Consider the following 26,400-nt stretch of genomic DNA (forward strand, 5'->3'; position numbering starts at 1 on the left):
CACAGGGACATTGTTTCATATCGAACTGGGCAGCATGGATTATCTGATTCTCCAAAGCCATTTGTATTGTTTCCAGGCTAGACAGTTAGAACACATGCCATGCTAGAGACGAAGGTTGATGCCTGATATAGAAGGGCCAACGATGTGGGGAGGGTGTAGAATAGAATGACAACACAGACAAACAACAGTGCTGTGTTTGCCAAAATTAAAGAGAGAAACATGGCTTTCGTAACTGGAAGTTCATCTGTATCAAGTATCAGCAATTGGACCACAATTGGCAGACACAGGCAAAAAAACCTGACAGAGTATACTGTTTGCTGGACCAAAGAGACCCAAGTGGCTTACCTGGAAGCTGTACTGTGGTAGGCTGTACCCAGCAGCTCAGCCTCTGCCAGGCTACACTCTCTAAGCTGTGCTGAGCAGCCTTCAAACACAAGCTGGTGGAGGGAGCAGCCACAAGATTGCAGCGAATTTCACAGCTTTGGGCACAACACAACATTTCAGGGGCTTAGCGTCAGCTAGGATGGCAAAGAAGGCTTTGTGTCACCAACATCCATCTAAGAGTATATATATATATATATATATATATATATATATATATATATATATATATATATATATATATTAAACATCTAAAGACTGCCCCCAGTAGCCCAGTGAAGTGGATTAAGCAAACATGTCATTAAAACTGCAAGCCTTTATTTTCTTACCAGGCATGCAGGATGCAGACCCAGTCTCCTGAGCTTATCACAAACCAACTAAAGTTGCTCTTTTAGCTTTACTGGCCCTCCAACCGGGTTGACCCGCTACAACACAACCATTTCCGCTGCACTTCTCTCTCTATTTTGCTTTTGTTTCTTCTACATGATGTCAAGGTTTCTCAAGAAGTGGACCAGAACATATTTAGTTTGAACCCAGATATTTTTTATACAAATATGACAGATGTTTCTCCCTACTAGGCTTGTGCACCTACACAAAATGAAAATTGTTTACAGAGGCAATGTCTTGTGAGGGGCACAGGGTTTAATAGGTGGCCTGGCCTGATTGATATCATACAGTACCATCACACACATGTTCAATCTGTCCAGAGGCACAACACATATCTGAGGAAATGTCTGTCTCATCCTGTACACAGTATGACAGTACTGATGCTTACACTCACTCTCTCTCACTCTTTTTTTTGTCTCAGTCTCAGAATTTTCTTTCCAAGTGTAGGTTGAGAGGAGGATTCCCACTTCCATGATTGAAACAGCTGGTGAGAAGAGGGAGAGGGTCCCAGACAGTTGTTTTCCCAGACAATTGTTGTCCCTGACAGACAGTTGGTAGGATGATGCCAGGGGAAAAGAGGGGCTCGCTTGGGTGGAGGGTGGGCAGGATAATGGCTGTGGGGACCTCTACAGTCCACTCTCCCCTGACCAGACCACCTACAATGGAGAGGACAGGCTGCTGGACAGGCACCACACATTTTTTGTTTGCTTTTGTAAATCCAAAATCCAGAGTCACCTTAAACAGACTATTTTCTCAGAATCTTGTGGCCAAAACATAGGGGGACATGGAGTCATTATGGATACCAGAGCTTTTAACATCCCTAGCCATGAGAATGTAAATCGTATAATTACCGTGACTTGGTCATTCCTTGTCAGGCAAATAGGCCCCGGGACGTGTCATCACTCCGTGCCTGGCTCACTGTGGAATCATTCACCTGTCAACTGTGACAAGCTGATGGTGGGCTCAGGGGATAGCAATTTCACCTGTCTTTGTCCCATCCAATTGAAACATGGGATTTTCACATAAAGAATACCACATAATATAACACAATGAATAACACGTTGAAATGCCAGGGTTTTTTGTGTGTTGGCACAATTATCTTATGTTTTCCCTTGTGTAAAATTCTGATGCTATCTTCCTTAGGACCTCTGCAGGGGCTTCTCTAATTGGCCATTAAGATGTCGTTTGGATAAAAATGCACATGCGGAAATCCCCTTATCATCATCATCACCCCTTCTTTCCTCCTCCCTCTCTCTCTCTTAGAATTGTGCTGTGGTCATCAGGGCGTTTCTCCTTGTCTCTGAGGACTCGTTCCTTCTTTTCCTCTCCTCCTCTTTTCCATTCCCCCCTTTTTTTCACTCTTCCATCTCTGTGTGTTGTGCTGCTGTCATCAATCTGACATCCCTTCTTACCCTCCTTTCTCCTCGCTCTGTCCATCTCCCTGGATCTACTTTCTCTCCCCCCCTTCCCTTCCTCCTTCATTTTCTCTGCGGGTAGTGCTGTGGTCATCAGAGTCTCTCTCTGAGGTCTTCTAACCCCTTTCCCCCCCTGGGCTCCTTTCAAAGCCCGCCTTATTAAAATCTAAATGTGGTCGTTTTAGGAACCGGGGGGGGGGGGGGGGTAGTCGTGGTTTCTGCTGTGTTTCACATCCAGACACGAGCTTCCCCCCTCGATATTTAGGCGACAAGAGGCAATTACTCTAATAAGGGCCCCCCCATACACACACACACACACACACACACATACACACAGTCTCCTAAAACCAGGTTCTCATTTCAGGTTATTTCTCTCATTGCATCTAACTTTTCTTTTAGATCAATGACATTATCTCCATGAGGCTCTTATGCATGAATCACATTTCTTATGTGACATACGCCCTCTAGACAGCTGTGATTACATAGCCCTAAGAGGCTTTTCTCTCATCTCCAAGTTGTGTACAAGGTACTTTCTGATGATAATCACAGTTTATTGCTACGGTTTTATTCATGAGTTTTCTGGGGTTGAGGTGCTTGACTGGCAACACATTCATTTAACCAATGGCTGAGGGCTGATGGGTATGTGTGTTTGTATGTGGGGAGGCATACTTCCAGTGTATTTGGGTGACAATTGAGAGATGTTGGCGTTACATTATATAATCTCTGAGGAAATAGTGGTGCTAGGGCAAGACAGATGGCAATTGTCTGCCTTCTATGGTGGTGTAATAACTAGTAGATGTGTATTTTACAGCAAACCTATTTGTTGATGCCCCGCCATCCCATGCTAGATGAGAAGGTCCATCAAGCAGCCTAGCTCTTACCTAGTCCTCGACAAGTCTGCAGTCTGTTTATTACCTAAGGTTTCCAATCCAAAACGTGTTTTGGATGCAGCGAGTGATGTTCTGGATTCAGATGTATTAGAAGTGATACCACCCTAGTGCCCTCTCCCTCTCCCCATGTCTTTATAGTTAATGATAACCCCAGAGACACATTAGTAGTGCACATACAGGCTTTCATTTTTCCAGACAGCAGCTCAATAGCAAAGAAGAAAAGCTCATGGGATTCAAACAATGTCAATGAGAGTAATAAAGAGGGGCACTTTCTATCCGTTTTCTTCTCCTTTTTTTCCGCACTTCATACCACCAACGAGGACTCCCCTCTCCATTGATTTGAAAGCAATTTGAATGTAAATATTGGTTTTCATTCATCCCCTATCTGTCAGAGCCTTATGTCACACTTGGTTCATGGTGTGTGGGTCTTTGTGTGTATGTGTGTGTAAGTATGTTTGTCTAAAGCTCCACTTGCTATTAACCATAGTCTAAAGCAGGTAAATATACTAGCTGATTGAAAAATAGATGTTTTCCAGCAGGCTGGCAGATACACAGCCTCCGGTCAGTATAATGGTTTGTTCAACATCACACTCATGTTCTGAGGACTCCAAACTTAGACTCTGGAAATGTAGTGATAGCAACCACCAAAAAATGACAGCCTTTCATTCTAGCGAGCTCTCAACAACCCATTTCCCCTACAACTCTATTCTATACGCTTTGAGTTTCCAATCATAAGGCCACCAAGTGAGAGATCCACTATGTTTCGCTGCTGAGCAACAAGGCTTTGTGGAACAGGCTCTCCATTTCCTCGTTGGATATACATTATTAATTACACCGTGTACTTCAAACAAAAGCCCTAATGTTCTTACTCATTGTCATTCATGACAGCGGGCAATGTGTGCCTCTGAGGTACGACACCAAGAGTCAGAGCCACACTTTTCACAACTAAAAATAGCACCCTCTGCCCATAGAGAACATGCGTTTTTTCAGTAGGGAAGACTCTAGTTTCCAATAGTGAAAAGCATAGTTCAGGAAGGAAGGCAGATGCTCCACAGAAAACCCTGGGGATACACATCATCCTGAACACGCAAAATTACACATCACATTCTGTGATCCGAGGCCGACTTCAAGCAGCACTGAATCATTGGTGGATGAGACGTTCCGATTTGATTTGTTCAGTGTCGGTTCATTTCTGCTCAAACAAACGTTTCCAGAGTTAGTTTTTGGTTATGGTTGCTAGATTGTGGAAGCACACGATGATGACTTCTGCATCTCTGCATGTCCGTATTTCCATATCCCCTTCCAAAAGGATTACTACAGTAGCACATTACTAGTTATGTCTGCACACAAGTGTATAATAACCTTGCGTGTTATTATAAGTTGGCTTTGTGTGTGTGTGTGTGTGTGTGTGAACCAGTTAGGTTATACATTTTTACATTTTATACCGGCACACCTGCTGTATCAGTAGTCATACACACAAATAGTACACAGGTGTACCTCGTGCACCCAGCACCCTGAGTAGACATGCAATTTAAAAAACAATTAAAAGAAAAAAAGAATCTGGAAGGTTAATAGCATACGTTCACCTCCAGGACCTCCAGGGGTCCACCAGGTACAGTCAGCCCAGGTTGATGGAGGCCACGCTGGGGTCATGTATGTCCTGAGCTGAAACACTGGTTCTCTACATGATAGATGTGGGCTTTTCTCTAGACCCCAGGTGTTGCTTTCAGTAATGTAATCTGCACATTACATGTGGTTAATGGTCTTATTCATGGCTTGGCGGCCTCACTTCCCTAGGGTGAAATACTACATAGGGGGCAAGGTGTTGTGTTCATATTCCTTTACACGTATTCCTAGCATTAGTTTTCCTAATAGTGTTTAGTTCTGCTGGCCGTAGTAACCGGAAGATATCATGCTGAAAATATAACTCCTTGCTGCTGTTATTGTGACTGGGGTTGGTGGTTGAGCTTTCTAATAACAACACGACTACTGTGATATCCAGAACAAAGCGTCAGCATCATTGATAAACAGTTGCTGTGCACACACTACCCCACTTGGATTTGTCTCACCAAAACAAACAATCCATCTATGTCTCCTGATCTGGCACTTCTCCTGCACAAGAACCAGTTAAGGCATTTCCCAAGGTACTTTGCTCACTTAACCTGGTACAGAACCCTACTGTAGCATCATATTGCAGCTTATCTTTCCGGGTTTTTTTTAACACACAGTACAAAGTAGCCTTTACTGGGGCAGTGGTAGTTACTGAACTTGTGACCTGCCTCAGCTACACTGGTTCAAATGCATCTTCTCCTCTCGTCTGTTTGATCTCATTCTTTATTCCATGTGCTAAAATAGGAAAAGACAGCTATACTGTTGGGAACTAAACAAAATTGAGTAAAACAAGTGTTTAAATGAATGAGTCAACAGATTAGCCTTGATCTCATTGGGTCTTTATCTTTTACTTTCTCTCATACTTTACTGTACCTCATAATCTACACAGTATTCCCTCCCTCATTTCTTTCTCCCTCCCTCCCACTCTCCCTTCCTCCTTTGCTCACCCAGTCTCTCTCAGGGCTGCCTAGCCCAGCCAAGCCTCCCCTACGTGGGCTGAACGGGGGAGAGACCAGCATCTAAAGGCGGTGTCTCTCAGCCTGCTGTGTTGCTACCGTACAAGTTACTTTGCATTTGGATCAGGGAGGGAAATCTTTTGTCTATACCATGGGTTACTGTCTCATAAGGCCTTGTGGAGTTTTCCTCGTGCTATTTTAAAACTGGGTTTATGTAATGGCCTGTATTCAAAAAGGTGTTACCTCTAGGCTATATTTTAGTCCTTATATTACCTGCCACTTAGATAGTATTACATTATCTAGTTAAGATGACGCCTAATGTAAATGCTTTTTTGTAATGGTATTCTGCTTGAAATACTTGAATTTAGATTCAGAAGCTCTTACTGTAGACCTGCAGAAGATCTTATAGTTTCCAGTTATTTTGTTTCATTTTTACAACTATTTTATAGTCTAAAATGAATGCTCTCGCCATGAATGATATGTTGCCTTAAAACCTGGTCATTGAGGAGTGCAGGCTGCGTGTGTACTGTATGTACTGCACGTCTTCACACATTTTCACATATCCGTGTTGCCGTGCTCAGATTGACCGAGGAAAAAATGGAAGGAGCGGATCCCCTCCCCTCATGCCCGCCCCCCAGATACAGAGCTTTGATCGATGGAAGGGTTTCAGTGGTTCTCAGGAGACAGAGAGAGAATTGCTCCAAGACTCAACCTACTGCTCTTACGCAGTCCTTGTGTGATTGGGGACAACAGATACTAGTGTGAGTAATTCTGTGTGTGTGTGTATGTGTGTGTGGATGCGCGTTTGTGCGTGCATGTGGGTATACTGGGTTATGCCTTTTGTGTATAGCAGGCCTGTTATGAGAGTGAATATTTAATAAGTAAAGAGGTGGTAAGGGGGTCAATCAATTTGACCTTTACTATTGGCATCAGTCTTCAGGACATAGATCAGGTGAGCTCAGGTTTATTGGACAATCATAAACAGTTTAATAATCCCTCTGCGAATCAACTGGGGTGGAAATAAATGTTTACATATTCCCAGTTTGTTCTTAAGATATCAGTGACATTAAAGTACCAATAGCACTCTATGACAGCATAAAGCTTAGCATTCGTTATGAATGCCTGTTACTAATAACTCAACTTAATGAGTTATTATCAAGAGTCTGTCTCACACACCAAAACCTGGTATTAGCATTCCAAGCACCCAAGGTGGGAGCCTGCATCAATTAAATCTCCCCAACTCTCATTGTTCTGATGCAAGCGGCATAAATTATGACAAGTGAAACATAATTAGGTATTAAATTGTACTAAATTGACCATCCAGCGAAACAGATTCCCCGCATTGTTACATATAGTTCCTGTTAATTCAAGCACAACAACATTAATCAATCATAACCACGCCACTTCTCCTGTGCTCATTCTGTTTGGCTGAACGGTCATTTCCCCCTCCCCGCCTTCCCGCCTTCCCTCATACCTTCAAGACAGTGGAAAACATTTGTGGCCCTTATTGGTTTTTGTTTTGTTGTCAGGCCAACTGGTTAACACATTCACACCATATGTCTGTATTTTATGCCTGTTTATGACACTAATTTAGTTTCATAGTTTATATTGCCTAATTATTTAATTTCCTTTTAGGATATTGGCCTGCAGATCCACCATCTGTAGATTCAGTAAGGGCTTATCTACATATTATCTCATCTTAAAGAGGATAGGGGCGTTGTAAAGAACACAATAAGCTCTATGCATTATCTAAACAGTTTTTTTAATACAATTTTATTATAATATGTTTCATTATAGGGTTAGGGTCATAGCATGGTTTCTCTGTTATGCCCAGTGTGTGGATACAACAGTATGATTTTAAAGGTTTAGTCCTAAAAGCGGTTAATAGGGCAGTCAGAGTAGTCATAGTGTGGTCCTTACCCTTCCAACGAATACTATTTGATATGCAGATGACGTCCAAGTATGTGTGTGTATGTGTGTGTGTGTGTGTGTGTGTGTGTGCACAAGCGTTTTGGATGTTTGTGCAGCCATTTGATATCATAATTGTGTAAATGGGCCATTGGACTATTTAATAAAATACCACCAGATGTTACACCAGGAGAACAATAGCCCTAATGCCTTTCAGATCGAGACAGCCATATGGATAAATGTTGCTGTCTGTCAAGCATCCGTCTAAGGTAATGTTATCCACTGTGGTTGATGGTTCTGCCATTGCAGTCAATCTTCCAGGTGTCTCTGGGACATTCTTTGAGCGGGTGTTTGAGCTGTTCTCAAAATGTCATACGATGGCAGAGAAATTCAATGCTAAACTTGAATCCATGTCAGAAGCAATCTAAAATATTTTTTATTTTATTTTAAAGTGACATTTTGCTCGGAAGGAAAGGAAAATAAAGAGTAGTGTTGCTTTCACTGTGTTTGCTGGTGGAAATAGGACGTTCTGAAATATCTCACCTAAAGGCATTGCAAAGCGGTCTCAACGGAGTTGTTGTTCTAAAACAAATGCTGCCTGCTGTCAGCGCCATGGTCAAGTATCATTTACCTTTTCACTACCTGTGGAGTGACTCCTAACGTGAAGCACCTTTCCTCACTGTCAGCGTGTCAGTGTGACATTTACCTGAGCTCTGTAGCCTCAGGCAAGGATGAACATGGAGATCTCTGCTGTAGTTAAGCTGCTGTTTCCAGGCAACCTCGGACGGTGGGCTATGGGGACTGATAGAAGCTTAATCGGAGTGTCTCAGCAGGACACGGAGCAGAGGGATGTTTGATGTTGGACAATGGTTGGATAAGGGTTGGATAAGGGTTGGATGTCTGAAAAGGCCTTGTATGGTTGAATACGAGTTGGTGGTCTGAAAAAGGGGTGGACGTTAAAATATATTTATTGAAGATCAGGAGGATGGATGAAGTCTGGCAAATAATTAGGGGAAAGCAGTATGATGATTCCTTGAAGGCCAGATGATGTTGGGATAGAAGTTGAATTGTGGGTAGATCATGTGACTGATGTTCCTTCATTATTGGCTTGATGCTGTGTGGATGCGTGCCTCGAAAGTGGCAGGTCATCTGGAGACCGAATACTCCATCTCTGGGGAAGATATACGATCTGATACCTTCTCTCTTTCCACCTTTATCACTATTTTACACAAATAAACACAATAAGTGGTCTGACATGGACAATGACTTCTGCTTGCTTCACATGAGTCGAGACCGTTGACAGTGTACCAATAGTGTTACATTATTTCCTTCAATGGGCAAGCAAGGACAAGACATGAGGACGGATGATGGTGAAGATAAAGGTTTCTGAGATGTAGCTGAGGTCAGACTTGGAAAATGGAATGAAGCCTTCCTCAAGCCGTGCTACATTTCCATATTGCTGCTGATAACATGGATACAAATATGTCAACTGTCACTGAAAGAGCTCGACACAGACACGTCCCCGTTCCTTATCTCATACATGACCATGTGACCTCTTCCACGCTGTCATGTTGATGTACGATGATGTCACACACGCTAATACAGTATGACAGTACCGGCATCTACAGTATCTCTCTCTCTTTTCACTCTCCCTCTCCTCTCTCCTTTACATTCGTTCTCTCTGCCTCTTGCTCTTTCATACTGGAATTTCAGAGAGGAGAATGGTAATCCATTCAGACCCTTCCTAGATCCAGTCCAGGTTTTTAATCTATTCGGCTTTCATTCCCTTTACCTCTCCTTGTCCTGGGCAGGCAAACTAAATCACCTCACTCCATTGAGTGATTAGTGGAATCATGTGGTGTGAGTGAGTGTCTGGGGAAGGAGCCTCACTGGCACAGTAGTAATATCAGAGGGCTTCTGGGGAGCTCCTGGTCTGTCAGGTTTGGTTGATGCATTGATGTACTCATTGTCTCCAGAACACAAGCCCATGTATATTACACATCCAGGAGTCTGCAGCAACCCTTTCTGGATCGTTTTTGAGGAATCGGTAGGCAAACTCAGTGTTGGGAGGAATCACCTTATCTTATTTGGAGGGAAGGGTGGAATTGCCTGACACAATTTATTTCTGAAAGGCCTACTTATGAAGCCAAAAGATCTTGTGAATGTTGCAATGTCGCAATGTTGCATGTAGGTGACACATCCAGGACTCATCACCATTTACTCTATAGAGTTGAAAGGAATCGGTTGGCAAACTCATGTTCTTATATGTTCAAACTCACTTATCCTATGTGAGTGAGTGGTAGCCTATTGACCGTTTGTTCTCAAAAGGCCAACTTCTGAAGTGTGTGTATCTGGAACATGGGAAGTTGCTGTTGAGTAGGGATGCAGCCAACACTATCATTCCCAAGCATTAGAATTACACGCTACTTCTGGCTAATGCTTTATTAAATGCTCAGTAAGTACTCTAATCATCCTGTTTGCTGGATAACATCATCGCTATCAGTGGATAGGCTCCTGCTCTCTGCCGAGCTAGAGAGAGCTCACCCCTCTGCAAGGTTATCAACACAGGCTCATGAAGTAGGCTACCATGTTTGGAGTTTGGTTCCTGCAGGAGAGCTGAATTGTCTTTAGTGTGATGTGTTTAGAGTGTTCCCAGAACAGGGTCAATAGCACTCCTTTCATTTCTCTGCCTCTGAAACAGCCTGTAAACCACCCAGATATCCACTTACGCTAATTACATTTTACTGTGAGATGTGCCTGTGTCCATCTCTACTCCCTAGAGCTACTAGCAACCTTTTCAATGTGTGTGTGTGTCTGTCTCTGTGTATGTGGGCTTGTCACCAATGCTTAAGTAGCCTGCATGAAACCCTATTTGGGCAATTATGTTCATGCATTTTTGCATATTTAAGAGTTGAGTTAGTGATTCAATTGAAATTTGACGTGATGATTTACGTGATAATTTGCCTCCCTCGTGTTTTATCCTACTGTACCAACTGGTAGAAGAAGAAAAGATTGTTCAGCATGAACTCTCTTCCTTTCTATACACCCAGAATTATCAGCATAAGTGCTGATGCAAGATTAACATCACAACAAATCATTCGACACACTGATTGACTTTGTGTCTCTAGTGTTCCGGGTTACTTGCAAACACGAGACAAGGATCTCAGGCCCAACTGTCAGTATCACCTCCATCTCCAAAGTTATTACCGTCACCCCTTCAGTAGCCTGCCGGGAGCGAGAAAGAGAGAGAGAGAGAGAGAGAGAGAGAGAGAGAGAGAGAGAGAGAGAGAGAAGAAGGAGAACGAGGGGAATCAGATTAGACTTCCAGGATTTTCAATTTAGGTTTTTCTCTGGAAGAGGGGCTCCCGTGGTACAGGTGAGAAGGCTTGCTGGGACCGAAAAGTTTGGATGGAACTGTCACAGAGTTGATTTTCAAGCAGGGTATTTTCTGTTTGTCCTTCCCTTTTCTTCTTTGTTTCATTACAAATAAGCTGTGAAATATTCATGGGGAAACATAGAAAATGTAGTGTCCACCATAATGTTTTGTATTAACAGCTTTTCCTTGCAATCTAAACTTAAGTAGTCCACAGGATTACTGTGCAATGTTTTCCAAGGTATACTGTCATATGCAGGCCATTTGCTGTTGAGGAGACCAGTTTCATATCAGGACACTGGCTGAGAAAATGTTGCTATGGCGACCGCGAGTTGTGGTTGGAGGCACTCTCTAACAACTTGCTCGGGAATGCAGCGGTGGGTTGTTATGTAACGCGTGACTTACTCATTATACAGTACACAGGGGTTTCCTGTGGCAGGATCTCACATCCAGCATGGTTTATTCATAGTTTAGTGGATTTGTGTGTGTCCCCCTTGTCAGTCCCATCCAGTGAAATATCCGCTGCTTGGCAGCATTGCCACTTGAGAGTTTTGAGGGGAACATTTTCTATTTTAGGAGCCGGGAATGAAGGATTTGAGAGATGATGGTACATCGTTTTCAATGCTATGCACATTGTATAGGTCTTGGCCCAATAGCTTTGTATCAGGTACAGCTGATAGAACTTTGAAATCTGCAATTACATGCGCACACAGCAAAATCCCTTGAAGTTCAAATTCATTCACGAGAAACAAAGAGATGAGCACACATGAAAGCTCTCAATCCCAAATACGGAGCCTCTTGTCGTTCTAAAGACGACTGTTGCTTCTGTCTCAGGCGAGATATCATCTCCCATCCAGTACACATGAGCCTCCTGTCATGAGCCTATTTCAGTTTTTGCCCGACAGAGGAACTGCATCCAGTGCATTGCGCTGAGCACATCATAGATAACGCAGTTCATCATTGCCTCAGCAAATTCATTGCCTCGTGAGTTTTCAATCCGCAGCGTACGTTATGAGCTAACACGATCACAAAACGACTCAAAAGGCATACATGCTGGCCGCACAGAATGCATTTCCTCAGTCCACCCACCCTCACCACCCCTCCCCACCCCCCGGCTCCTTCTCTCTAGCACACAAGTTATGTCAGATTCCCACAGCTTCATCTCCCTCTCCCCCTTGTCCAGCTATTGATGCTTGGCCCCCAGCCAACAGACATCTGCAGTTGATCGGTGCTGCTGGTCTGATCCAACATGTTAGAAGCGAACCCTCCTCCACCGAGAGGGAGATGGCGGGGGCTCTGATTGGCCCAGATCCCACCTCTAGTGCACCGCAGGCTGACAGTGATCTGTCTTTACTGAGATCCAGACAGCTGCTGCCAGGTCTGTGTACCAACACGCTGATCAGCGCAACAGGACAACGCTGGAGGCTACGGCAGCATCAGGCTGATACACACACACACAGTCAGGCAGTCACGCACACACAGAGAGATGTACACACACGAAAAACACACACAAACGTGCATTTAACATGTCTCGTAACACTCCAGTTGTTACTAGTTACTGTAACTTGGGACTGGTATGTTGCCGGTCATGGCCCATACTGTACCAACTTTACAACACCGCACTTACAGAGAACAGTCACGTCTGTGGTGCAGATTTACGGTACTTGACTGTGGTCTTACATCATCATGGCAGTAGGTTCATTGTGAAAACCCACAGTGATTTAAACCTCTGGCTGCAAGAAAGGACCCTCTGCAAGTGAATGGGTGCTGATTCAGCACATGTTGCTTCAAATATTTACAATCATAAATATGCTACTGTCATCGAGATATCGTTTCACTGTATTTAAGCAATTAAGCTATTGCCCTGTAATTATTTTTTTTTTTTCACTATCCCTGGTATCTGAGATGTGGAGGTCGCTTTGCAATGTGGCAAGTAAATACTGACTGTTCCTTGAATCCAAACACTGAAATGAAGTAGAATTGCAAATCTGATCTTTGTTCTTCTGCTGTACTGTCTCTATGTACTATACTCTGCGTTGCTTATAACTGTGGAGAGGGTGGCAGGTGACAAAACCTCAAACAGACAGAGAGAGATGGTCCGCTAAATCTTCACTACCATCCCTTCAATATCTTTCTCCATCTTTCTACCGATCCAATTAAATGTGTTTTTAGCCCTATCCAAAGCAGTGACCTGAGCTCCAATGTGTTGTGTAAAAACAGCAAGGCAAGGCTGTTCTGGGCCACTTGGCTTACCTCTTCCCATTGGACGTCACACCAATTTAAGAGCACCGACCATCGCTGATCCCCCCTCCAGGGGTTAAGGACACAATTCCCCCGTGTTTTATTTCCTGATGAAAGGCCACTATTCCAGGGAGACTGTGTTTAACCTTTGGGAGATGGATGATCAAGCTGGTCCATCGATTTGTTTTCCTGTGAGAGCCTAGGCCTTTTCTTTATCCATTTGGAAGGGGGTCTTTGTTTGTTGAAGATAGTCTCAGTGGTTTTTCTTGTTGTATGTTCTCGGTTTTCTGATCTTCTGAGACTGACACCTATGTCATGTATCAGTGAGTTGTCACATCCTTGTTGTCATTTTCGACCCTCGTCCTTTGCCCTCTTGATGGCTTTGCACTCTTGTGACGTCTTAGAAACTGCACTGTGTACTGTACCATGTACGTTCAGATGTCAAAGGTGTTCCAGTCATCCACAGTTGAATGGTTGCTCGGCTGTGGTGTAAATCAATTCATAGCTTCATCATCCTTCACTGGAGTGATCTTTTTGTGGTGACTCACACACAGAGCAACACATTCACATCAAGGCTTTGTTTTGTTATGTTCTCCTCCAACAAGAGGTATCTATTGCCAACACTGAAGGTCGCTCGCCATGACTCTCCAGTCTTCTCCCTGCTGTGTTATCTTTTAACTTTGTTTTCAAGTCCCGTTACCGGCTGAAGGAACGGGGGGGTATGGTGCTGTCAGAGTTACTCTGAGCAGATATAACGCTATTTAAATGCTAATGTGATAAGAAGAGCAAAACGACCTTTGGTCATACCCTGTGCACAGCAGAGCACTGGCTTGATGAAGGGCTGCCTAATAAATGAGCTGGCTTCACATAACTCCCGTCCCTTCACCATGTCAGGTGTCCAGGCTACTGCTCTAGTAGGCTCATTGACATTTTTGGGACTGTGACCCAGTGCCAAGTGTTAAGCCACACATGATTGGCCACGTGTGCCAGGTGTTAAGCCAGACATGATTGGTTGATAGCTCAATGTTTGTGTCAGAGTCGGTTGGTTGGGGAGACTGACTCTTGAGCAAGCCATTGAGTTACCATTGTCTCAGTAGGAGACATTCTGATGTCAGGTGGCATATTGGCATGATTCATGCAAAACAGGTCACAATGAGTTCATGTGTGGTGGTGTCATCCTGCACCAAGTGCTGCACAACCAAAGTAGGTACCACCAGTCTTACGTAATGTGTTAGGTTCAAAATGTGAAGGCACTGCTGTTTCATCCTTATATGTAAGCTATACTAACTCCGAAATTAGCTTCATTAAAACACCAGAGTAACAGACTTTAACACCTCCAGACCCCTCACTGTTGTCTAACCATTTGCCTGGATTATTCAGTAATTGGATGAGTTGCCGTGGCACCACTATCTATGCAAAAACAACAAGTCTACTCTGTGCAGTTGCCATAGTTGTCACAGATGGGCCCTCGTTGTCTCTCTTTGTTTGGAGAGCGCTTTCTGGAAGGATGCTTTCTTGCTGCGGCCCCAGTCTCACATAAATATTCAATGCATGTTGGAGGAAGCAGTTTCCCAATCCTCTATTCTAACCCCAACACCCTCCCCCCGCCATTTTCTACAGGAGCAGAATTTTTAGTTGAGGTATATGAGAGAGAGGGAGACAGAGAGAGAGGGTGAGAGTGAGAGAGAGAGGGGGAGAGTGAGAGAAAGAGAGAGAGAGAGAGAGAGAGAGAGGGAGAGAGAGAGAGAGAGAGAGAGGGGGAGAGGGGGGAGAGTGAGAGAGAGAGAGAGAGAGAGGGGGAGAGTGAGAGAGAGAGGGGGAGAGTGAGAGAGAGAGAGAGAGAGAGAGAGAGAGAGAGAGAGAGAGAGAGAGAGAGGGGGAAAACATGAGAGACAGGTGGGGAATTGTCTGTGTGTGCTGTGAATAATCCAGGGAAATGCCACGGTCCTGCCACCGGATCATTTATTAAAGTCAGCTCTATGAGATTCTTCGAGGTGCACGCATCAGAGAATGGCTGCATGGAATGACTATGGCATAACTTCAGGCAGCAGCCTATCATTTCATACCCACAGTCATCCTCTGTAGCTGAAAATTGAGTGACGCCACAGAGAAAAACAAAGCCTTTAGCGCCTCGCCTTCTTGATATTTAATGTTTTATTTTGACATTGTGTCTCAGACAGTTTGAGCTTCATTAGGGGAATATTCCCCTGTTTTTCATTTAACGCTTCTAAAACTAGATCAATTTTCCAACTGGCAGCTAACTAGACAGCCTCTCCCAAGGCTACTGTCTTTGTCCCACATGAGAAATGAGACATTTAGACTGATGGATATCAACAGCTGATGTACTATAACTGAACAGGGTCTGCCAAACTTGTCAAGCTTCAGGGGTCAATAGAAAAGGTTGGTTATACTGTAAATCTACATTCTCTACAACTAGGATCACATGGAACTTTATTATTTTATTGTGTTGCCAGATTATGACTAGAGGTGTGTGTTTCAACAAGAGACATAGACCGGCACCTTCCTTACACTCACTGGCAACAGACACACATTTTGTCCATCAAACTTTTTCTGGACAAAGGTACACTGTTGCTAAATACCTGCTCCACTTCCCTGTACAGACCCAATGTGACCGGCCCCACACACATCCAGCACAATTAGAAAAACTTTCAATATTTGTGGGAGTCCTTCTTCCATTCCAACAGTCTTGTGAAAACTCTAATTCTCTTTATAGAGTTTGAGTAAAAGAGCAGGGATTTATGAATCGTGTTGTTGGGTGTATGTGTGTTTTACAGCGACTGTTGCCCTGCAAAAGGCAAGCTGTTGGTTCTATAGATGCATGAAATAGGACTTATGTAGTCTTGTGCTTTATAACAGCAATATTTTCCTTATCTGCAGAGAAGGTTAAAAGTCTGTTGGTTTCAACCTTGTATTGAGGGGCACACAATAATATCAGAAATAGTTCAATATAGTCGTTTAGTCTTAATGTGCCTAATGGATCTGTGTGTCTTTTTTTAAGAGTAGCTAGTTAAGAAGAAAGTTAAGTAGAGGTCAGTTTAATAGAGGCTAGTTCAGAGACTATGGTTAAGTAAAGCTAGCCAAGTAGCCTGTATAATTTCTCAGTGTACCCCATAAAATGAAGGTGAGACAGACAAAACAGCAAAGTCTCACTGGTCCAGTGACACAATCTCCCCGAATCACTCCTGTCTCTCCTGGCTGTCTGGGCTAAGCATATAAAAGATAAATATAAAGATACATCTATCTTTACTTTTAGTAGTTGCAGAAACATGTTCATATTAGTTTTCCCTTCGTCCTTAGACTTGATTCAATGGGAGGGCATAGCAATTCAAGTAAAGAGAATGTGTGGTACGCTAGCTAGATAAAGCCAAGCTGTCCTCTGATGAAGTTAAATACAACAGGAGAGAGTCCTGACGCCTGCCCTTGATGATAGATCACAGAACATTGGCATTATAATCTGCTGCTGTGGCCACTGTGGTGTGTGTGTGTGTGTGTGTGTTTGAGTGTCAGCTTACGTGTGATTGAATGTGTGTGTGTGTGGGGGTGTGTGTGTGTTTAGCAGAATACCTCCCGTTCCCAAGGACACGCCCGTCCAGCAATGCACCTCAAAGCGCTCTGCTCGGGGCTTTGACGGATGACATGGCCGCTCCAGAATGATAGGCTATTATTTTACTTTGCATTGGATAAATGGCAATGCAGGCTGCTACCTGTCGCCTCGCCTTGTCTCTTCCTCTGGCTCTGCCCGGAAAACACAGACAGACATGCAGAGGAGGGATGAATGATCGTGTCTGTGTGCTTGTTCGGCATCTTATTTTCTGCTTCATGTTTAGTTACTTTTTGGGGGTTTAACTACTCGTTTTGGGTGGCTGACAAATGTGTACAGAAACTCTTCTGTCTGAATGATCGTTGAGTTTAGTCAAGGCACCATATGAGGTGATCCAAATGAGGATAACATTAGCACAATGAGTTGTTGATGTGAATGATGTGTGTGTCCTCTTGGAAGTCGCTTTGGATAAAAGCGTCTGCTAAATGCAAAAAACGTAATGTAATGCGTCCCCTTTCTCTCTCTCTCTCTCTCTCTCTCTCTCTCTCTCTCTCTCTCTCTCTCTCTCTCTCTCTCTCTCGCTCTCTCGCTCTCTCTCGCTCTCTCTCGCTCTCTCTCTCTTTTTTTCTCTCTCACCCCCTCTATTTATCTGTCTCTCTCTCTCAATCTCTCCATCCCTCTCTGCACCTCCCCCTCTTGCTCTCCTTCTAATTCACTCACCCTCTCCTTCTCCCTCCCTCTGTCCCTTCTCCCTCTCTCTTCCACAGACCAGCAGTATTCATGGTCGCCTTCGCAGCACTTCGATGAGGACAGCTACTCCCCTCCTCCCCCCCCACCCAGGAACATGAAGGGCCTTTCCGGCGGCCGGCCAGGCCACCTCCAGCTCCAGCTCTCCTCCTCCGGACACCACACCTGCGGCCTACAGGCCGACTGCGACCCCTCCCTGGATCACCTCCACCACGGCCCTGTGTCGGCAGGCCCCGAGTCCCGGTCCCCATCTTACCTCCTCAGCCCCACCGAGAGCTGCCCCCTGGAGCACCATCGCTGCTCGCCACGGAGCTCCATCCACTCAGAGTGCATGGTGATCCCCATGGCCATGTCGGCTACCGACCACTCTGTCTCCAGCAGCACCTTCCCCAGGATGCACTACGGCAACAGCTCGCGGGAAAGTGGTGGCGGCGGCAGCAGGGAATCGCGGGAGCGGGACGACGGCGGCTCGTCGTCTCACGGTGGTGGTGGTGGTGGAGGCGGGGGCGGCGGCGGGGGCGGGGGTAGCGGCAAGATGAACCGCATCCCCGCCAATCTGCTGGACCAGTTTGAGAAGCAGATGCCCCTGCACCGGGACGGCTTCCACACTCTGCAGTACCAGAAGACCTCCACCACCACCACTGCAGAGCAGCGCAACGAGAGCCCCGGACGCATCCGCCACCTGGTCCACTCCGTCCAGAAGCTGTTCACCAAGTCCCACTCCTTAGAAGGTTCCTCCAAGATGAACGGCACCAAAGGAGACTCTCACCGAGAAGGCTCCCACCATCACCATCACCATCATCACGGCCACAGCCACCACAAACACTCCAAACGTAGCAAGAGCAAAGACCGCAAGTCGGAGGGCGGCAGCGCCAAGCATCGCTCGGGCGGCTGGTGGAGCTCTGACGACAACTTGGACAGCGACAGCACGTACCGCACGCCCAGTGTCATGTCCCGACACCCGGCGGACCACATGAGCCACTGCTATCCCGACTCGGTGCACTCCGGCCACATGGGGGAGCTGTCTCTCAAGACGTCGAAGAGCAACAACGACGTCAAGTGTTCGGCGTGCGAGAGCATGGCCATGGCGCCCGAGGGGAAGTTCATGAAGAGGAGTTCGTGGTCCACGCTGACGGTGAGCCAGGCCAAGGAGGCGTACCGCAAGTCGTCGCTCAACCTCGAGAAACCCATGACCCCCACCGACCTCAAACCCAGCCTCAGACCCTGCCACTTCCTACAGGTCAGTCACTCAAAGCCCTGTCTCTCATGAAAATACACACATCCAGCTTTGTTAGGGCCACTTTCATAGTCGTTTTAACCCTTGTGCTGGCTTTGGGTCACATGACCCAAAGGTTCATAATGAACCATTGTTGCGTTTACCCAATTTTACCCAATACAAAAACAAATAAAAATAACTTTATTTTAACCTTCGCAATGTGGGGGGTCTGTGACAGCCCAACGGTTAAAATAAAATGCTTCACATTGTTTTTGTATGTGACTGATGGGTCAGAATGACCCGAAGATGGTCATTAGTTGGGCAGTTATTGGAGGACCTAAAGTTTAATTTTAAGATGTGCATTTTTGTGCTTGGCGCCAGAGACTCTTTACAAAGGAATGTTCTGCATGTCAGCTGGACATCCTATTTCTCTTGACCGCTCACTTGGTCCTATCCATGCGACTGTGTGCAGCTGTCCTAGCCGCCACAGGTAGTTAGTAGTGAATAGAACAGGACGCAGTGGGAAGAAATCAATTACTGTATCAATGACTGGCACAGGAAACCAGGCAGCATGAGGTTTGGGGAGAGAAAAGACGCGAGGAAAGATCAATGCAGATTTGAACCTGCTGTTCTGGAGAGTCTCACTGGGGTGTCACTTTCTGGTGTGTGCTCGACAGTTGAATCAACGGTACTTACTGCTTACTTACTGCTTGCTTATTTACTTACTTACTGCTTCACCCCTTGGCCAATTGTTTTTTTTGGGGGGTGCATTGTAGGAAGGCTCAGTTTAAAGTGGCACGGCAATAATGCTAAGTCATGGATATTGGTAATAGTCATGAAGATAATGAACATAATTCTTCAATCTGCACCATAATATATTGTACATTGAAGTATGGTCCACGTGATGTTAATATTGAGGAACCAACTGCCTGAACCCAGAATGAAGTAAGCTGTTTTATACACTGAACCAGAGTCCCAAGAGGCTGTGAAGGGGTTGTATCTATTAAATGTCGGAAGTTAATAGACAGGAAGTATATTACTCCCAGACTCGCCAAATGTCTTTATTGCATCTAAACCCTATCAAGGGGTACACCAGCTGGATCCTACCTTTACCATTAAAAGGGCTGAAAATGAGGCCCCAAATAAACAACAAGGCGTCCTCTAATCTTCTTATGGGTAAGTGCACTAAAGCTCTTGCGCCGAGGCATTGATGACATCTGACTTTAATGTGCCTCGCTTTGGTCATTTAGTGTCCGCTGTCGTCTGCACAGCGACATAAACAGGCGCTTCTAAAAATAGAGCTGGCCGCTTTCTGCCGCAGGGTTATTTTTAGCCGAGCGTTATCAATCCGATCGGCGGACGGTGACACATCGTCCCTCACGGGGGTGTGACGTGCCCCCTCCATGAGACTGAGGTACCTCAGAGAGCCTCAGCAGACACACACACACACACATCAACAAATACACCAATACACACACACTCCACACTCACAGAGGGGAGATAAAAGATGCCCATGTTGGCCCTGATGCTGTTCATCAACAGAGGCAGTCAGGCAGGTAGATTGAGTTGTTAGTGATGAACATTAGTCCAACGATAGGTCACATTGGAAAGCTTTCACTTCCTGTTGTTGTTCAGTGTGGTTGCAGCCTCTCTGGCTAATACAGAGGACGAGGGCTTCAGAGGGGGGGGGGGGGGGGGTGTATGTGTGTGTCGGAGGGGGGATGTTTGTGCTCACTCCAGATGGGTTGATGATGGGAGTCACCTTGCAGGTGTCCTTGCTTTCGACAACTGGGTAATTTGGTCCTGTGAATCTGTGAAAATGCAGCGACAGTTTGGTGGGATTGAAGTGTGCTCTCACGTGTTTATAAATGTGTGCATGTGTGTGTGTGTGTGTGGGGGGGGGGGGGGGTGTCAATCGGTGACTAGGGCAAAAGACAGTGATGGAGTAATGTTGGCTTGTCTTCTAACATGACAAATGTTGGGAATCATATGTGGCGTGGGCCATTGCTCTCTGTCTGTGGCAGACGGATTGCACAAATTAGTCCCAATTAACCTGTCACATACAGGCACACACCTTTTGAAGTTCTCGTTAGCCCTGTTTGGGGGATGACAGCAGGCTTGATGTAATGACAGTGACAGAAGAATACAGGGTTTAACGTGACCAGCTCAACACATTTGTGTCCCTTTTCCTCGGTTTCTCTACCTCTTTTTTCTATTGCTTTCAATCCACCATATCTCCCTCACTTACTCTTTTTCCTACACTTTTTCCTATAATTTTCTATCTCTTACCCCCCACCCAATCATTGCTTTAACAGGTCCTATACTAACAGTGACACACCTCTCTCATTACTTCTGTCCAATCTAACTCTGGGCAGTCACAACACGACACAATAACACTGGCTTACCGGTCTCATTCGGCCTCCATTAATTCAGCTTTCCCCCTGATGAACACAACTCTCTCTGTTCCTCCCCAAAAGACAACAAAGGGAGGATTAGACTTTGATAGTTTTGCTGATAGGGTGCTGCGGCAGGATTTAATAAGCCAATTAATGGCCGTGCGGACTCTGTGGACGCTGTTCTGGGGGGGAGGCCCATATGATTAAAGACCAAGGGTAGTGCTGCAGAGGCAGGGATGTTGGTGTCTCCAAGACTGGACCGCATGATGACCCAAAGAGCTCTCTTCCTCTGGTTATGGAGAACTGGCATGCTGAATAAGAACAGGTTTCATTCACATGCAAAGAATTGAATGTGAACACTGGAATGGAACAGAAATCTGCATTTTTGATCACTGGGATTTTTTGACATGACTGGGATCTTTATAGAACTGCAGTGACATTGATGTGAAGTCAGAGTTCTGTATTTTGGATGGCCCCCAAAACCAACGGGGTCTCCAACAGTCATCCTACAAGGGGTGGGTTACAGTAAATAAAAGAATAAGTGCAGGTGTTCCGTTCATGAGGCTCTCCTATGGCACATCCTAGAGATGCAGTGTGCTGTACACTGTCCTATACTGTACATGCCATCCACATCTCCATCTGTCATCCTTCAGGGTACAAGCCTCTGTCAGGGGAAAGGACAGGGTGACACAGGGTGAACACAGCCTGGGACTTCACAGATTCACACGGCCTTGAGGAGGCCTTTAATATCTCCAGCACAGGGATTAGGAAGCAGTGGGAGTACTGTCACAAGCTAGTGGGACATGTAACACCACTCACAGTTCAGATATGGCTATGAGACGTACTTGCTATTGTACGTCTTCCTCTTCCCAGCCCCACTCCCTGCTGTATATTTGCTGTCAGCGGGTGAGAATTGCTGTTGTGGAGCGGTGCTTCAGGAGAGACAGGAAGGATCCATTCTGTGCTCGTGATGCTCCAAGGTGCTGGAAGAGAGTCTCAAACCATCATCGCCCTGACAACAGAGCCTGGCAACCTAGCGACAGGAGAGAACAACTCACCCTGTGAGGAAACCAGGCAGAAAGAGAGAGGGAGAGAGATGTAGGAAGAGAGGGGTAGAGAGTGGAAGATGAAGAGGACGAGCGAATGGAAGGTTTGAGGAGGAAATTGCGAGGAGGGGTAAAATGCGAAGAGCAGTGTGCGCTCGAGCGTAAAAGAACAAGAACCAACTTAAGGGGGAGGAAACAGAGGGACAGCGTGAATGATACCGAAAATGAGTCAGCGAATGAGAAAATAACAACTGCCCTCTCAAACACAAATAGACAGACAGTAACACAGAATATTTTCATAATTCTTGGGAAGGAAATTGTAGGTGGGAGCGGGGGGACCGGATCATCAATGATTGAGTTGTTAAAGGAGGGCAATCCTGCTCTCCTCTGCTGGCTGAGTCCCTATTTAAGGACACTGACTTCTGTTCCCTGGCTGGAGAGAGGATCTGAGGATGGAGGGGAGCTGCAGAGTTAATCAATGAAATGCACCCCGGGGGGCAACGGCAGAGACATCCAGGCCCTGGGGATCCCCACTGGGGCCAAGGATCAAGGCTGGGAATGAGCATACAGGGGAATAAGACCTGCAGAGCCTTAGACTGTAGCTACTGGAAAAATACTGGGTTCATACTCACCATTTGAGCACTTGAAAACAATTTGAAAACTTGGATCAAAAGCTCTAAATCATATTTTGTAATTGTTTTAATAAGAAATCATGTATTATCTGGGCATGGGAGATCGTTATTGTTTTGAAGCTGCACATGGTTCTGAATGGTCTTTTCTGCTTTATACATTTAAAAAAGCCAGGCTTGTTGTGACCAGGAGACGTTTGGACAATAAGGATAAATTGTGTAGGTTTTAATGATGCTGATCGCGTTGTTCTGTCCCTGGGTTGATTTGGCCGGGGAGTCGACATGCACACACACACACAAACATGCATTCACGCCCACACACACCCACACACATACACAAGCATACACACACACCCACAGACACTGCTGCCTGACCTGTGTTCTACCTTCCAAGGGAGATGGGACATCCTTCAATCAATGTAGTTTATCAGCAAAACCAAATTAAAAATATCTCACCACAGCTTGCACCTGTCCTCGGGTGTTTTCTTCATTAATTAGACATCTAAAAATATCAAATCCCTCCAAGACTTAATTAACCCATCGACTTCATTTAGAAGGCAGTGTATATGTCTGTGTGGTGTGTCTGTGTGTTGTGTGTAAGTATGTTTGTCTGTATTGACTTAACAAAAGTGGTTGCATGTGTGTGTTTGTGTTTGTTAGTGTGTGTGTGTGTGTGTGTGTGTGTGTGTGTGTGTGTGTGTATGAAGCGTACATACCTTATGCCTTTCTAAGTATCTCTTCCAAAAATATTTCTGCTCTTTTCCAAGCGGTGTTTAAATCCACACCTGTACTCACATCTTTGAAATAAATGTTTCAGACCCATCGGGTTTCCATCATCCAACACAGTACCTATTCATCAGTGTCAGAGCCCCATTGGCTTGTCATTTGTACCCAACCACTGATCATACTGTTAGTAAGAGAGATGCTTTTTGATCCATAGCTCTCAGTGGTACACAAAGGATTGCTTTAATTGAAAGTGTAATTGATCAATTATTAAAGCCATTTGACCTGTGTGTGTGTGTGTGTGTGTTAGAATTGACGTCCAAGCTGAACAGCTCATGTTTACTATGACAGTAATGGGTAAATAATTGGGAGGTTGAGACCACAATACTACACAAGACCACAATTTTGTTTCAAGAAAATGCAACCGCATATACTAATCTGATGTCATTTTGCACACATAGCATGTGTCCATGCAATGTTATTTAGTTGAAGTTTACATGATGAAAATTCAGTAGGCTTTAAATTATTATTGTATTTGTATACTTTATTTAATGTAATGGATTCAGTACATACCATGATAAATAACAAATTATGATACTATGTCTATCTTTATGACTGACATGCTTCCATACACAAGTAGAAGTAATGGATGCCCCAGCCAATCAAATAATAACAGACATTACCACGTCATTACCCTGCCTCCTCTCCCAATCACCTCTCTCAGGTATTTTGTGATAATGTGATTGGTCAAACAATAGCTGGGCCAAAGGCATGTCATATCTTTCCTCAAGCGTCGCAGTGGTCTGACTCCATTTTACAAACCACATCAGTGAGGGGGGAAACCTACAGTAACTGTTGAGGTATTAAAAGGACAGATTGATGATGCTTTGCAGCGACTTTCGACACCGACATAGGGTTTGATGATCACTGACAATGTCATACTTAATGAGTGCACAGACCAAGTCGTAAAGGCAGCCATGTTCTCTCACATTTCCTCTGGTTGGCTGACTAACCCATACAAGCGCCAAGTGACTTAGGAAAAAGAATTTGAAATGAAATGACAGATTTGACAGTTCAAAAGGAAAAAGTTGACAAGTATGTACCCTCAGTGATGCATTGTTTTCTCTGATGGCTTGTATTGTATATACCCTGACTCAGCTTCAGCAGTTGTGTTGGTAATTGAACTCTGTTGTACTTTTTAACTAAAGAAAGGGAGAGAGAGAGGGAGAGGGAGAGGGAGAGGGAGAGGGAGAGAGAGAGAGAGAGAGAGAGAGAGAGAGAGAGAGAGAGAGAGAGAGAGAGAGAGAGAGAGAGAGAGAGAGAGAGAGAGAGAGAGAGAGAGAGAGAGAGAGAAAGAAAGAAAGAAAGAAGGATGAAAGAAAGAAAGAAAGAAAGAAAGAAAGAAAGAAAGAAAGAAAGAAAGAAAGAAAGAAAGAAAGAAAGAAAGAAAGAAAGAAAGAAAGAAAGAAAGAAAGAAAAAGAAAGAAAGAAAAGACAGGAAGAAAAGGAAGGAGAAATAGTCAATGTGTGTGTTTAATGGTCTTGTGATATTGAAACAGCTTCACAAGCTTGAACTGTCCTCATCAGTTCATTAAACGAGAGCAGTTGCTCTACAGCTTTAATGGACTCCATAACTTCTATACGGCCAGTGGAATCACATAATAACAAAGCTTCAGTTTGCCAAGAGGTTACAGAGCATGCATTTTCACACACTGGTAATCCTAGCCATTCAACCTAACTGCACCTGATCAGTATGGATGTTTGGTTTATGGTGTTTGACAGCTTGGTGGTCAGTAAACGTTGTGACAGTATAGTCAGCCTACCTCGGTGTGGGGTTGTGGTTTGTTTGCCACCAGCCACTGAGGCAAGAGATCCAAGAGAGGCTCTGCTTTTGTACCCTCCTGATGCACGGTCATTTTATGCAAACACTCTGAAATTGCACTGCCAATGCAGACACTGGTGTCACATTGAATAGTGAGCAGAGTAGATTTGTGACTGAGGAGAAGGAATGTTTCATGGGTTAGGATGATGGTTGTGCAGGAACCCTCAATTGCTTTTATCAAATATTTTTACATGATGTATTTCTTTTTTATGGCTGCATTTACAGTACAACCACTACCTAGGTAGATCGTTTTTACTTAGACTGGGGAGGAAATTGCTTAACATTCTATTTAATACTCTCTGAACTCATGTACTATTTTTATTTGACCAATAAACATGATAAATAAAAAAATGTGTAAATATTTTACACTCCAGACGACTGCAATATGCAATCATGTAAAATATACTCCCTATAAACTGTAACCCAAACCAATATGTTGTTCACACTCACTGCAGAACTTTTCCTAAACTATAGGAGGTGATGGACATGTAAGGCCGGAAAGCAAACCCAGAAATGTCAAGAACTGTTAGGCTGCCCTGAATTGGATCCACTATAAACTAAATAAAGTACTGAGACTTGTATACAGTTTATTTTGTGTGTGTCCACTTTAGGTGCCCCAGGATGAGTGGGCGGGCTACCCTGGGGGGGGCAAGGATGACGAGATCCCCTGTCGGAGAATGCGAAGCAGCAGCTACGTCAAAGCCATGGGCGACGAGGAGAGCGGAGAGTCTGACTCCAGTCCCAAGACCTCCCCACAGAAGAGTATCCGGCCGGATGCCCTGGTCAAGGCTATTGCCCAGCGACCAAGAGAAGTGTTAGACTCCCAGAGGTAACATTTTTAATAACAATAACTTTTATGTAAATATCACCTTTCTTACACACAGGGATACTAAAGAAAATCATAATGAATTGTAAATATAAAATACAAACCGACATATAGACATTTACTTTGCCAATGTGCAAGGGCAAAGATGCTCTAAATATCTAGATGGTTTCTGTTCAATGCATCGTTTGAATAACCTTGCAGCAGTAGTCTT

At 44.7% G+C, this 26,400-nt stretch overlaps 1 protein-coding gene across 4 annotated transcripts in view; it reads left to right on the forward strand.

Moving 5' to 3' along the window:
• The window catches only part of dlgap2a (discs, large (Drosophila) homolog-associated protein 2a), a 122,952-nt gene that overhangs the window by 66,859 nt on the left and 29,693 nt on the right, over positions 1-26,400 (forward strand). For 3 of the 4 annotated variants that reach the window (XM_084683242.1, XM_084683238.1, XM_084683239.1), the window contains 2 exons: positions 17,492-18,711; positions 25,975-26,192. In XM_084683242.1, the coding sequence (XP_084539368.1) occupies positions 17,492-18,711; positions 25,975-26,192 (1,438 nt within the window). Of the gene's footprint in view, positions 1-17,491; positions 18,712-25,974; positions 26,193-26,400 lie in introns of those variants that run through there. The other variant, XM_084683243.1, reaches the window with a different exon arrangement.

Source organism: Hypomesus nipponensis, chromosome 3, assembly GCF_054491055.1.
Source record: "Hypomesus nipponensis isolate SF chromosome 3, ASM5449105v1, whole genome shotgun sequence".
Taxonomy (NCBI): Eukaryota; Metazoa; Chordata; class Actinopteri; order Osmeriformes; family Osmeridae; genus Hypomesus; species Hypomesus nipponensis.